Here is a 13,632-nt window from a genome sequence, read left to right as displayed (position 1 = left end):
CATGAGAAAATTCTGAGAATGTGTGTACTTGGTTAAGACAACATAAAGATGCCTGTAATGTATTTTCACAAAGATCAATAAATGCCAGACTGATGTTTAAAGATGCTATATTTAGCAGTGACTGCAATGCTTAGATGGGGACACCATTTAAATATGTTTTTAATTAATTTTTTGAGATAAACTTCTGAAATTATACACACCAAATCTATAATGATCTTTGAATGTTGTGACTTTTTTGAAATTGCAGTATTTATTTACACTGCTGTATGCAGTAAAACATTTTAATGCACTGTGGGCTCAATTTTTGATAAATAAAAAAATTGGAATGATAAATATGTGGAGGACAGTCTGAAGATGAAGTTCCCCAAATTTGGTGTCAATTGAAACAAAAATGTGGGAGAAGATCCAAATTGCCCCTAGGTAACAGCAGAGCAGAGTTTCTGTTCTACTGGGGCTACTATCTATTTGGCGTAACATGCGACGTTGTAGCATATATGGCTGATTTGTTATGGATTTTTAAAGTTCATCATTTAAATGGCTGTTGTAGCACCACCATCAGGACAATTAAGTACACAAATCACAACATTAAGTTCAGCCTAGGACTGGACTTGTTCCTGCGTGAAAGAATAAATGATATTAACCCTTGTGTTGTCTTCCCGTCGACCATGAACTTGTTGTCCATCCAGGTCAAAAGTGAATTTGAATTTTTGGTGTTTTTTTCCAGTGTTTTTGGCTCTTTGGCGCTTTTTTTTAATGCTTTTGAAACGTTTTTCAACGTTTTACTTTTAAATTCATGGACAATGAACCTAATTTATATGACATTATACCTAAGTTTTTAGTTAAAAAAGCAGAAATGATGAATTATTTTGACTAATGTAGCTCAGCGTAAATTCTGTCAGGGAGACTTCAATTACGTTGTCTCTCTTCTCTTTAACTGATCAGCTGGTAGGTGGATGTTACATTTCTGTATACCAATCAGAATCGGGCACGTATGTTCAAGCCAATCACAGCATGACTACCATGTTTTAAATCTGTTCTCTCTCCTGCTTATGTCAGTTGTATTTTCAGACGAGAGTGCGAGTGCGACTAGTAGTTGTTGGCTTATGGCATAGTGTTTTTCTGTGTTGCGTATGGTTCGGTGTGTGTGTGTGTCATTTCAGGTTAAGAGCACATTTCAATTCACCTTTTCCGGCCGTGTCTCGTGTGGTAGCAAATAATGTCTATCCTAGAGGATGCACTTGTCCTGTGAGCAGTTTTTCCGTAGTCCTGGCGCATGCACGCGTGTGCAAACGCTAGCAGCCTGGCAGGCAGAAATCACTCCAGAAGTACTTTCACACGACTGCAGTCCCGGGGATTTTGCCTCGTTCGTAGCTCCCGACTCGCCGCACGGCCCGCTCTGAACTGCACAGCTGGCCTCCAGCCGCGACTCTCAGCCGCCGGCGTTGTACGTATTTCGTATGTCGGGTTCTGAGTCCTGGTAGATGTGTTGGAAGCGGTGGCAGCCCAGGTTTCTAATCACTACGCTGTATTCACTTTTAGTGAGTCTAAAAGTTAGTTAAGTTAGTCTTGCATCATTAAAGTGCGTTGTCTTATTCATGGGCGCGCCAAACTCAGCATGGTGCATATGGGTCTCGAGTCCTCCTATCAGCATTATGGTCATCGCATCCTCCTATTTCATGAATCCTTCTTGCGGTATCCTATGTCTGACTTTGTTACTTTTTACCTAGATTCTGCGTTCAGTTCAGTGTGTTTATTACTCTAATTATTCACTGATTATTTAATACATTCTGTTTTGTATCACCATACAGATTTGTAGCGGCTTTAAGGTACGTATGTTCATGTCATTTAATCACTAAAATTCTTTTCAAGTTTTGGGGGATATTTTTGGTTTTCCTAAACCTTGGACTTGTATATATACCCCTTTTACAATGGAGTCTAATCTCCAAAATTATGTATGTAATTACTTTGTGATATCTTACTAATAAATGTTTGCATATCTGCAACAAAGTCTCTCCTGATTGAAATGTAGCTCAGCATAAATTCTGTCAGGGAGACTTCAATTACGTTGTCTTTCTTCTCTTTAGCTGATCAGCTGGTAGGTGGGTGTTACGTTTTTGTATACCAATCAGAATCGGGCACGTATGTTCAAGCCAATCACAGCATGACTACCATGTTTTAAATCTGTTCTCTCTCCTGTTTCTGTCAGTTGTATTTTCAGATGAGAGTGCGACCCGCCTCCTCCCCTTCTACCTCCAGGCATTTTCGGCACGTGTTCTCGGTCTTCTCAGGCTGACGGCTCGTTTTTACATCTACGGATTTTTCTCACCACCACCAGTGTCTAGATTCCATTGGGGGATATGTTTGGTTTTCCTAAACCTTAGACTTGTATATATACCCCTCTTACAATTGAGTCTAATCTCCAAAATTGTGTATGTAATTACTTTGTGATATCTTACTAATAAATGTTTGCATATCTGCAACGAAGTCTCTCCTGATTGAAATAGTTAAGATCAGGGGCCTGTTGCAAAAAACCAGGATAAGGGATTAAGCTGAGATATTCAAGTTATCCTGGATGAATTTAGCTTTGACTTGGTTGCACAAAAGCAGGTTGAATTAAACCCAGCCAAGTAACCATGGAGATTTATTCTTTGCAGATAGCCTGCTCCAGAGCAGGCTAAGAGCCAGGCTAAGAGCCAGGCTTAGAGCCAGGCTTAGAGCCAGGCTTAGAGCCAGGCTTAGAGCCAGGCTTAGATTAATCCTGGAGTCTGATGTGTTAAAACAGCTGCTGCTCTGATCCAAAATAAACGCGTTTAACAGTTATTCCGTTGTCTTCTGAATGTGTTCTGCTTTATTTTTATTAACATGCATTACTTGTCACTATTGCTGTCACAAGTTTGATTTAAATCCTACTATTACAGTTCTTTAAATGGTAAGAAATGGTTTCATGCGCCGGAGATAAAGTGGGACAATGCGGAGGAAATGGGCTTTTTCGCCGCTGCTCTCCCCGTGAAATTTGCCCCTTGCAACGTGGAGAGGCGGGGGGGAGGCAGGGGGATCCTCAGGAGACTTTCAGCGTCAATAACGACGACAATGGACCCTGACCAAACGTCCGTATTTTACCAGATGGGAGTGGGAATGTGCTGGAATGCCACAAAGCTTCTTAATCTTTTTATTTTGGTGCTGTCACTTGTCATCTTGGAGCTTGGGAGTGAGAAAAAAAAAAAAAAAATAATAATAGGCTACATTGTTTTACAGATATGCTTACAGTGTGTATTGTTTGTTCTGTATGAACATTAATTGTAGAAAGATATTTAGAATTAGTCATAGCTTAGAGAGATTTGTGCATATGGTTGTAAAACATATTCTCGCATTATGAATAAGGGTTTGAAATTAAGCCTAGTCCTTACGGTAAATTTCTCACTTTTAAGGCAAAGTAGGCTAAATAATAATACATTTTATTTATATAGTAATATTTACAGGCTACTCAAAGACACTTTACAGTAAAACCAGCACATTTAGCACATAAAACAGATACAGCAATACAACCAACAGTTAAAACAAGCATATAAAAAGCAATTAAAACAGTGTACAACTTTGTAAAAATGGCGAGTGACTAGTAAGTGGATCTTTTTAAATCCTTACGCATTCAGTCGGTCCGCTATTGTCTGGCGGGATTTTTCTCTCTGTCTGATAACAACAGCTGTATTTCCATTTTTGCATATTATATAGTATATATAATATATTATATGTTTCACCTCCTCGTAATTTCCCATTAACAGCTGCTGCTCAGCGGGTTAAAGATATGCCGCAAGCGTATTCTCCATTTCTGCATCAGTAAATCTGTAATCGATACCATGGTCTATTTAAGAAAGCCGTGAACGAGCACTTATCCCAGCTATCTACACCTGGCTTGACGTAGCTTCACCTTCTCATCCTGGCTTGGCAAACGTGCAACCCATTAAGCCGCGATGAGCGGATCACACTCAGTCAAGCTGCGCTTTTTCAGTGGATTTTTTGACGGATGTAGTCTAGAATCTTCTCCAGTTTGGTGTTGATGGTGGTGATGTCAGGCACAGTGAGGCCTTTGTCAATAGCTGGGACGTTATTGTTCTCAATCTTCTTTTCACATCTGTCTCCATGGTAACGAGAACGACACTCACACAGATGTTCGTTGGAGTCCAGCAGCTTGTTGCACGTTCCTCCGTTCTCACATGGGCTTTGCTGGCAGTCATTGATGGTTCGGGAGTAATAGATGAAGAGCTTGTATTTCTGATACCATTTGTCCACTATGCAATCAAGACTCAGCAGGGCTTCTGGGACTTGAACAAAATTCTCTTCATAACTGGCGTGCATCACTTTAACAAACTCTCTAAGGGGACCACCACCCACATCATGACTGCACTGCGATATTTGTTTTGCAATTTTTTTACATGTTGTCACGTCAATGGTAATTGGAATAGGTGGACGTGAAGGAGCATATTTTTCATAATCCCTCTGGTAGCAAACATCTAACTCTTGTTCTTTACTTATCTCGTCTCCTTTCTGAATGTAGCCCACATTCACAGTGATTGTATCCACAGGGATCTTTATCATATTATATAACTCATGACTGGTATCTGTGTTGTACACCATCACCACCCAGTTGTACCAGTTGTACTTGTTATCCAGAAACTCTTTCACCTGAACAGCGATGGCTTGTTTGTTGTCAGCACTGAGTCCTTTGCTGATCTCCACCACGTCTTCCTTCATGTAGCGCTCATAGTTTGTCAGGCAGTATTCCAGAGCTGATTTCTGAGCCGCATAGACGTTCTTGAACATCTGGGTGTGTTTGGCTTCTATACCTGATGAATCCAACCCGATCAGTTTCCAGTAGAACTGGTTCAGCACCATCCCTTTCCACAGGAAACGACTGAAATAGACGTTATATTTGCCGATCTCTCGAACGTCACATTTAAACTTCTTCCTCAGCAGTTTGTTGAGGTTTCCACTGAGAGATGTGTCTTTGACCGTCAGGTAATGGTAGAGGTTGGCCACACTGGCCTCAGTTACTGTGTTCTCATAGTAGTTGACGAATATCTCTGCCAGTCGGAGTTTCTGCTCTTCATTTTGTACCAACTGACTGTTCTGAAGAAGCTCATTGAACTTCTTCCAGGAGTTGAGGATGCGGAGCTCGTCTTGAGAGTAGACGCTGGCGTAGTTAAACCATTCTACGTCTGTTGCCAGGTTGGAGATCTGGATGGAGATAGAGTCCAACTTCCTGTTCACTTCAGCAAACCCTTTCTTCACCTCGTTCAGCACCGGGTCATCCTGAGGGATGAAGATCAAGACCATGTTGGCAAAACACGCAACCAGACCTCCGACGCCAGGTGCCAAACTGGCGACGTCTGCGAGACTCTTCATCACACCTGTCAACTTTTTGGGATCAATCTTTTCAAAACCTTCTTTGACAACATTGAGGAAGCTGTTTGCCGCTGACAAAGATTTATCCACTTTCTCTCTGTTTTCAAAAGGCTGGTCTCTCTTCACCCTGTAGGGGGGTGAGACGACGGAGGATGGGGGATCATGTGACTGAGCTGAGGATGTCGTCCAGTAGAGAAGAAGGATCAATGAAGCCAACAGCATGGAGGCAGACAGCCGAGGGAACGCCATGACTGCAACACAGACAACACAACATGGAATCATGTTCTAAACACTGCAAGTTCAAGACTCACAACCCCACCGTCCCCAAACTTAGAGTTTGTTTTGTTTTTAATGTCTGCTGGTTGGTGCCTTTCCTGTTTCTCCTTTGGTTTGGAGCCCCCAATTTGTTCTGATTTGGCGCTTAAGCCACAACAAATTAGCCTTGTGAGACCGTCCTGATCTCACGAGCTCCAGTTTTCCACTCGCAGATCAGTCTGGCATCTTGAGACAGAGAAAATTTGGAGCCGTTCGCCAAACGACCGACCAATCAGCATTGGTTTTGAGGCGGGTTTAGTTGGCGATAGACAGATGGTTTATCCAATCACCTAACCAGTATTTTCAGACAGCGGTAGCCCTAATTCTGTTAGCCGCTCGCTAATTCTTTTTTCTCTTGGATCCTTCTTTTGGAATATGGAACCTGAAATGGTGCCTTTTATTACAGACATGTTGCTTGCTTGCTGAGCTGACGAGCTATGCTTTGCCTGCAGCAGCAGGGGCTTGTGGTTGTATTTTCATACGCTTCGTTGATCTAATTGGTTGATTTGGCCTGTCTATCACCAACATAGGTGGTGATAGACAGATGGTTTATCCAATCAGCTAACCAGTATTTTCGCCCCTTCCCAAAAGTTCTCCAACGGTAAGTTCCCAGATGGATATGCCGAGCAAATGCGAAGCAATTCATCTGGCGGAGTCAGGTTACCAACAAATAGGACCCAGCCCAAAACTAAATTTCTCTCCAAACCTCTGTTCTACTATAACAGCTATAAATGCAATTACAATGCAATACGAAATGCAAATTATATAAAATATATAATAATGTACAGAACAATGGCACCTCCAGCAAAGCCACAGACACACTCACACGCACACATACAGACTCAGACACGCACACACACACACACACACACACACACACACACATACACACACACACACACACACACACACACAAACAAACACACTCACACAGACACATACAGACAGACACACACACACACACACAGACACACACAAACACTCTCTCACACACACACACACACACACACACACACACACACACACACAGAGACACACACAAACGCAAACACGCACTGAGACACGCACACACACAGAGACACACTGTAGCAAACCAGGGAAACAGACCAGCCAATCCGGCACAGTGGGCGGGTCTATGGGGTCAGATTGGGGGGAGGTGATAGAGGAAGTCTATCTGCCTGTTCAAGTGCTGCAGCCACTTGGCACATGGCACTGGGGCAGGTTTCAGAAAGCAGGTTTAGTGAAAACTCTGAGTTTGTTAACCCTGAGATGAGGGAAACTCTGGATTTTCTGTTTCAGAAAGAGAAGTAACTTAACCTCAGAGTCAGTTACTATAGTAACTTAACCTCAGAGTCAGTTACTATGGTAACTGAGTCTGTGAACCTAACCTGGTGGGGAGCAGGTTTTCTTCAAGAAACCTTGAGTTTCTCTCAGTCTCTCTTTAATTTCCTCATTCACTCATTCAGTCTGTATCAGGCGCATTTTAGCGCAGTTTGTTACTGTATCTGCATGAATAAAAAACAAGGTTGGTTTCTTAACCATGTTTTGTCGATGATCCCATTGATGAAGAAGCTGTATTACTTCGCAGGGTGTTAACATATGTCGGGAGATGATATTGAGGCCCCGACGCATTTTAATTTCCAGATAACTACCTTTTTGAGCTGTATGGTTTTTCTTCCCAGTCAATCAGTTATGTAGCCTACATAACCTTATCCGTCCTCATATCTCTAACGTCACCCATCGTGGGCATGCTCTACATCCCAGCAGATTATTTGTGTCGCATTACATTCTTTTTGCAAACGGCAGTTTTCTTTACAACATTGGTGATGCGGAGCATTTTAGTAAAGCCACTGTACAGAGCCGTCAGAAGAGTGTGACTCGCTCTGAAACGTGTTTTAAACGTTTTTGTAGTGTTCCCTGGACATAAACCAGTAAGAGCAATTAAAAAGGAGCTCCACAGTATTGCAGGTGAATGATGTAAACCCTTTGAAATAAAAGATTATGAATTATAATTCTGTTAATGATGGTGCTGCAGCCTCAGAATGGGATTAGTAGGCCTAGGACTTTTTCGCCCGCAGTATTGCACCTAAATGAAATAGATTATAGGTTCAATACCATTTCACCAGTAATATTATACTTATGATTAAATATGATATTAATACACTATATTGGAATATGCACATTTACTCTAGCTGCAATTTTCTCCCACGCAAATGCTCTCTCTTTTACAGCAGCTGCTGTGTTGCTTTTTTAACTAAATACATGTTCAAACTCGCTGTATGTGTGCATGAGTATTTCCGCCGACCCGTTTCTTTGTGGTTGTTACCATGGTGAATCGTAGTATCATGGCTCCATTCATGCTGCCTTTTTATTTGTGGTGGTGCACACGCGTGAACATACTCTGAGTTGATTGAACCAACTTATATCAGCTGTTCTGAAACCGAAAACTCAGAGTTTCCCATGTCAGGGTAAATCAACTCAGAGTTCAGGGTTAGACTCAGAGCTTGTTAAACCTCCTTCCTGAAACGGACCCCTGGTCACACCTGCAGCCCATCAGGTGATCAGAGGAAGGCAATAAGGGAGCCAGCCCAAAGCCACATGAGAGGAGAGTGAGGAACAAATGACCAGAGAGGCAACACTGCAGTTTGTTGTTCAGTAAGGAGAAAAAGGACTGACCTCTCGCTCTGCTCTAAACCTCCACAGGACAAATCCACCTGAAGGCTGACAGACCACGGACGGGAAGAATCCTGAGTTCTACTTTGTCCCACTTCATGGCATAACTTATTAAAGAACACTTTATGTTAAAGCTAACTGTCTCTGAGACTCCTATTATCATGGTGAATCTGGCTTTCAAGTCCCCTGGGTTGCTATCACACACACACACACAAACACACACACACACACACACAGACACACACAGACGCACACACACACACGCACACACACACACACACACACACAGACACACACACACACAGACACACACAGACGCACACACACACACACGCACACACACACACACACACACACACACACACACAAACACACACACACACACACACACACACACACAGAGACACACACACACACACACACACATAGAGACACGCACACACACACACACAGACATGCACAGAGACACAAACAGAGACACACACAGACACACACACACAGGCACAAACACACAGACACACACAAACACACACACATACAGAATAACACACACACACACTCTCTACTGTTGTATGTCTCTCTACATACTACTCTCTACTGTTGTCTCTCTACATACTACTCTCTACTGTTGTCTCTCTACATACTACTCTCTACTGTTGTCTCTCTACATACTACTCTCTACTGTTGTCTCTCTACATACTACTCTCTACATACTACTCTCTACTGTTGTCTCTCTACATACTACTCTATACTGTTGTCTCTCTACATACTACTCTCTACTGTTGTCTCTCTACATACTACTCTCTACTGTTGTCTCTCTACATACTACTCTCTACATACTACTCTCTACTGTTGTCTCTCTACATACTACTCTCTACCGTTGTCTCTCTACATACTACTCTCTACCGTTGTCTCTCTACATACTACTCTCTACTGTTGTCTCTCTACATACTACTCTCTACCGATAACCGTAAATACAGTAAGATCATACTCCACGTACTGTAGGTAGTAATGATACCCGTTTACGTAAATCGGAGATCATTAAAATTAACGTTAAATCACTTTGTGCATATGCAAAGACAATGTCGGACTCAGTAGTTTTCTCTGGACCCCTCCCAAACCCGATCAGCAAATGAAATTTACAGTCGCATGTCATCCTTCCACTGCAGGTTGTCAGAATGGTGCCCAGCTAATGATGTGGGCTATGTGAATAACTGGAGGGCGTTCTGGGGAAACCTGGTCTGATTGAGAGAGACGGCATTCATTCCACTTGGGATGGAGCCACTCTCATATCAAGAAATCTGACCGAGTCTATTATCGATCTTAAACCATGACAACCCAAGTTTGATATTAGTAATCATAGGTGCAGTGCAATGCACTCCTCTGGGCTTCCGTTGCAGCAGTGGCCCACTCATATTCTAATAACCACGGTGTCTGTCCCCCGACTCAGATCGGTTAAATCAAAGGTAAACAAAAGAGGGGCTATACTTAACAACCTAATTAGAATTAAAACTACCACTGCAATGATAGAACAGAAAAGGAAAATTAGATGTGGACTATTAAATATTAGATCTCTGTCTTCAAAAGCAGTATTAGTAAACGATTTGATATCAGATAATCAAATTGATCTATTCTGTCTTACCGAAACCTGGCTGGGCCATGAACAATATGTCTAACTGAATCCACTCCTCCCAGTCATATTAATACTCAAATTCCTAGAGACTCAGGCCGAGGAGGGGGAGTTGCAGCCATATTTGTCCTTAAGCCTGTTAATTAATCCTAAACCTAAACTAAATTATAACTCTTTTGAAAGCCTTGTTCTTAATCTTCAACATCCAACATGGAAATCAATATAGCCAATTATATTTGTTGTTATTTACCGAGCTCCAGGTCCATATTCTGAGTTTTTATCATGTGTAGTCCTTAAATCAGACAACGTACTTATTGTAGGTGATTTTAATATCCATGTGGACGTTGACAGCAATAGCCTTAGTACTGCTTTCAAGTCATTAGATTCAATTGGTTTCAGTCAGAGTGTGCATAAGGCCACGCACTGTTTTAACCACACCTTCGACCTTGTGCTGGCATATGGCATTGATATTGAGGATTTAATAATATTTCCGCAGAATCCTGTATTATCAGACCATTTCTTAATAACTTTCAAATTCTTACTACCCGACTATAAGAAATTAGATTAAAGCTTCTACACTAGATGCATATCTGACAGTGATATAGCTAAATGTAAGGAAGATATTCTAACAGCATTTAACTCAATGTCGTACTTTAATATAACAGAGGACCTTTATGTTAACTTTAGTCCCTCCCTTTGTGTTAGAGCTTAGATCTGGCCCAAAAAATCAAGCCCGACCCAACCCGAGCCCGTGCACGTTGTGTGCGAGACCGGCCCGGCCCGACACATTAACTGGAATTATGAGCCCGAGCCCGATTTCAACCCGACACTTTTTTAATACGTGGGCCGTTATAACTGACGTTCTCAACTACAGCTCCATGTTGCACTTAAGCTACACCATACAGTTCAGCAGCCCCGGTGTGATGCTCCACCATACAACCCAGCAGGCCTGGTGTGATGCTACACCATACAGCCCAGCAGGCCTGGTGTGATGTGTGACTTCATGAGCTTTTTTAATGATAAAATTAAAACAATTAGAGATAAAATGCATCACCTTTTGCCCTCAACTTCCAACGGTTCACCTTTAAACACAGGACTGCTGGAAAGAACGACAAGACCTGACATATACTTAGACTGCTTTTTTCCTATAGACCAACAATTAATGGTAAAAGTCTCTTCAGCTAAGCCATCTACCTGTCTCATAGACCCCATCCCAACAAGGCTACTTAAAGAAGCGTTACCCGTGGTTAACACTTCATAACTAGATATGATCAATATGTCTTTTTTAACAGGTTATGTACTGCAGTCATTTAAATTAGCTGTGATAAAACCTCTTCTGAAAAAACCCACCCTCGATCCTGAAGTCTTAGCCAACTATAGACCTATATCTAACCTTCCCTTTCTCTCCAAAATCCTTGAGAAGGTAGTCGCTAATCACGTATGTGATTTTCTACATAGCAATAGTTTGTTTGAGGACTTTCAGTCAGGATTTAGAAAGCATCATAGCACAGAGACAGCAGTAGAGAGTAGTATGTAGAGAGACAGCAGTAGAGAGTAGTATGTAGAGAGAAAATAGTAGAGAGTGGCATGAAGTGAGACAGCGGTAGAGAGTACTGTGTAGAGAGACAACAGTAGAGAGAAGTATGTAGAGAGACAGCAGTAGAGAGTACTATGTAGAGAGACAATAATAGAGAGTAGCATGAAGTGAGACAGCGGTAGAGAGTACTATGTAGAGAGACAACGGTAGAGAGTAGTACCCCATCCACCATCTTTTCCTAAACCTGTCCCATTATTGTGCTGCGTGTCAGTTAAACATACGTCCCGACCCAGAGCCTCTAAATATGATGCTAACGGAGACTGTTTGCGTCAATAACAAACGCCAGAGTCACCGGACCAAGCGGCGCTTTCTGACGCGATGGGAGTGAGAATGTGTTGATACAATACTAAAAGTAACAAAAAAACAGTTTGTACTGTATTTTACATTAACACTACAAAACTTTAAATTTAGCAACAGTAAGACAAAGTTAATTTTACAGTATTATAAATTACAGTATTAATTTCCCTGAGGAAAATGTGTTATATTAACTGTGTTGGTTAAAGCAAGAGAGAGTGCAGACCTGGAGAGAGGCTCAGCGAGCTGGACGCTGGACCAGAAACGTCTGCCTGCTATGATTGACTGGATGGTTGCTGGATGTGATGGCGGTCTCTGACAACAATCTGCAGGTTGTTGAGTCTAGGAGGATGCCCCGGATCTCGGAGCCCGACAGGCCAGAAGCAGTCATTTTTAAAGGAAGCTGATTGGCCACACCTTCTGACACATGGAGCTGAGGACATGGAGGTTTACCATGTAGGGACAACTCTCTGATACACCGCTGACAAACAACTCGGCACTTCTTTTAAAACAATTGTGCAAGACAGATATGTGGGTTGAGACATAAGGTTAGTGTGAGGACAGGGCGGTTCCCTTCTCTATTCTTCCCCTTCGGCCTGTACTCTTCTTTGCAGAAATCTCCTGTTGTCTCTCTACATACTACTCTCTACTGCTGTCTCTCTACATACTACTCTCTACTGTTGTCTCTCTACATACTACTCTCTACTGCTGTCTCTCTACATACTACTCTCTACTGTTGTCTCTCTACATAATACTCTCTACTGTTGTCTCTCTATATACTACTCTCTACTGTTGTCTTTCTACATACTACTCTCTACTGCTGTCTCTCTACATACTACTCTGTACTGTTGTCTCACTACATACAACTCTCTACTGTTGTCTCTCTACATACTTCTCTCTACTGTTGTCTCACTACATATAACTCTCTACTGTTGTCTCTCTACATACTTCTCTCTACTGTTGTCTCTCTACATACTACTCTCTACTGATGTCTTTCTACATACTACTCTCTACTGTTGTCTCTCTACATACTACTCTCTACTGATGTCTCTCTACATCAGCCATTGTCAACTGGCGGCCCGCGGGCCACATCCGGCTCGCCAAAGCTTTAAGTCTGGCCTGCAGAATAATCATGAATTCACAAAATGTAAAGAATAAAAAATGCGTTCTGTTATTTATCATTTCAAGCATTTAGAGCAAAAACCCAGCCCCCTGTATTTGCATCTCTATTCACATGCCAGAATTCTGTACAGCGATGCCCGAGCTCCACACACACAGCTCAGCCGAGATGTGTGTGCGTCAAAACACACAGTACGTGACTGAGAAAGATACAGAGAGGATTACCAACGGCCGCTGGGGCAGATGAACTCACGCTAGTCTCTTTTCTGTAAATAGACTACAATTAAACCTTTGTGAGTAAAAAGTCAATACTTGTCAATGCACTCACCTGTATAGACAGGCATAAACATGTAGAAACCGATATTTCAATCTGCTCTGTCTGCTCAGTCCACTCTTGTCTACTGCGCTGTTTTACGCAAACACAGCTTTACTCTGCAAATAGCGAATTTTTACAAACAAGCTTAAACAAAAGCTGTCGGTTTGTAGTCAAACTGTTTATCTTAGTTTACCGGGAATCTTGAAATTTGGACAAATTCTTGTAAACTAAACTGCTGGCTGAACAAACCAAACTCTCCGCTGGAGCGGTACATCTATGGAGGTATTA

The 13,632-nt window shown here is 42.0% G+C and overlaps 2 protein-coding genes across 4 annotated transcripts in view; one reads left to right on the top strand and one right to left on the bottom strand.

Moving 5' to 3' along the window:
* LOC116062299 (cephalotoxin-like protein) overlaps window positions 1-13,632 on the top strand; it is a 1,100,540-nt gene that overhangs the window by 809,210 nt on the left and 277,698 nt on the right. The window lies entirely within an intron of this gene.
* Window positions 785-13,632, bottom strand: part of LOC116061938 — a 63,207-nt gene continuing 50,359 nt past the window's right edge. Inside the window, exons 1-2 of one of the 2 annotated variants that reach the window (XM_031316310.2) lie at window positions 12,136-12,268; window positions 785-5,651 (exon numbers count right to left, since the gene is read on the bottom strand). In XM_031316310.2, coding sequence (XP_031172170.1) covers window positions 4,003-5,649 — 1,647 coding nt within the window. In that variant the 5' untranslated portion in view covers window positions 5,650-5,651; window positions 12,136-12,268 and the 3' untranslated portion in view covers window positions 785-4,002. Of the gene's footprint in view, window positions 5,652-12,135; window positions 12,269-13,632 lie in introns of those variants that run through there. The other variant, XM_031316311.2, reaches the window with a different exon arrangement.

Source organism: Sander lucioperca, chromosome 21 (genome assembly GCF_008315115.2).
Source record: "Sander lucioperca isolate FBNREF2018 chromosome 21, SLUC_FBN_1.2, whole genome shotgun sequence".
Taxonomy (NCBI): Eukaryota; Metazoa; Chordata; class Actinopteri; order Perciformes; family Percidae; genus Sander; species Sander lucioperca.
This window is presented reverse-complemented; position numbering and strand designations above follow the sequence as displayed.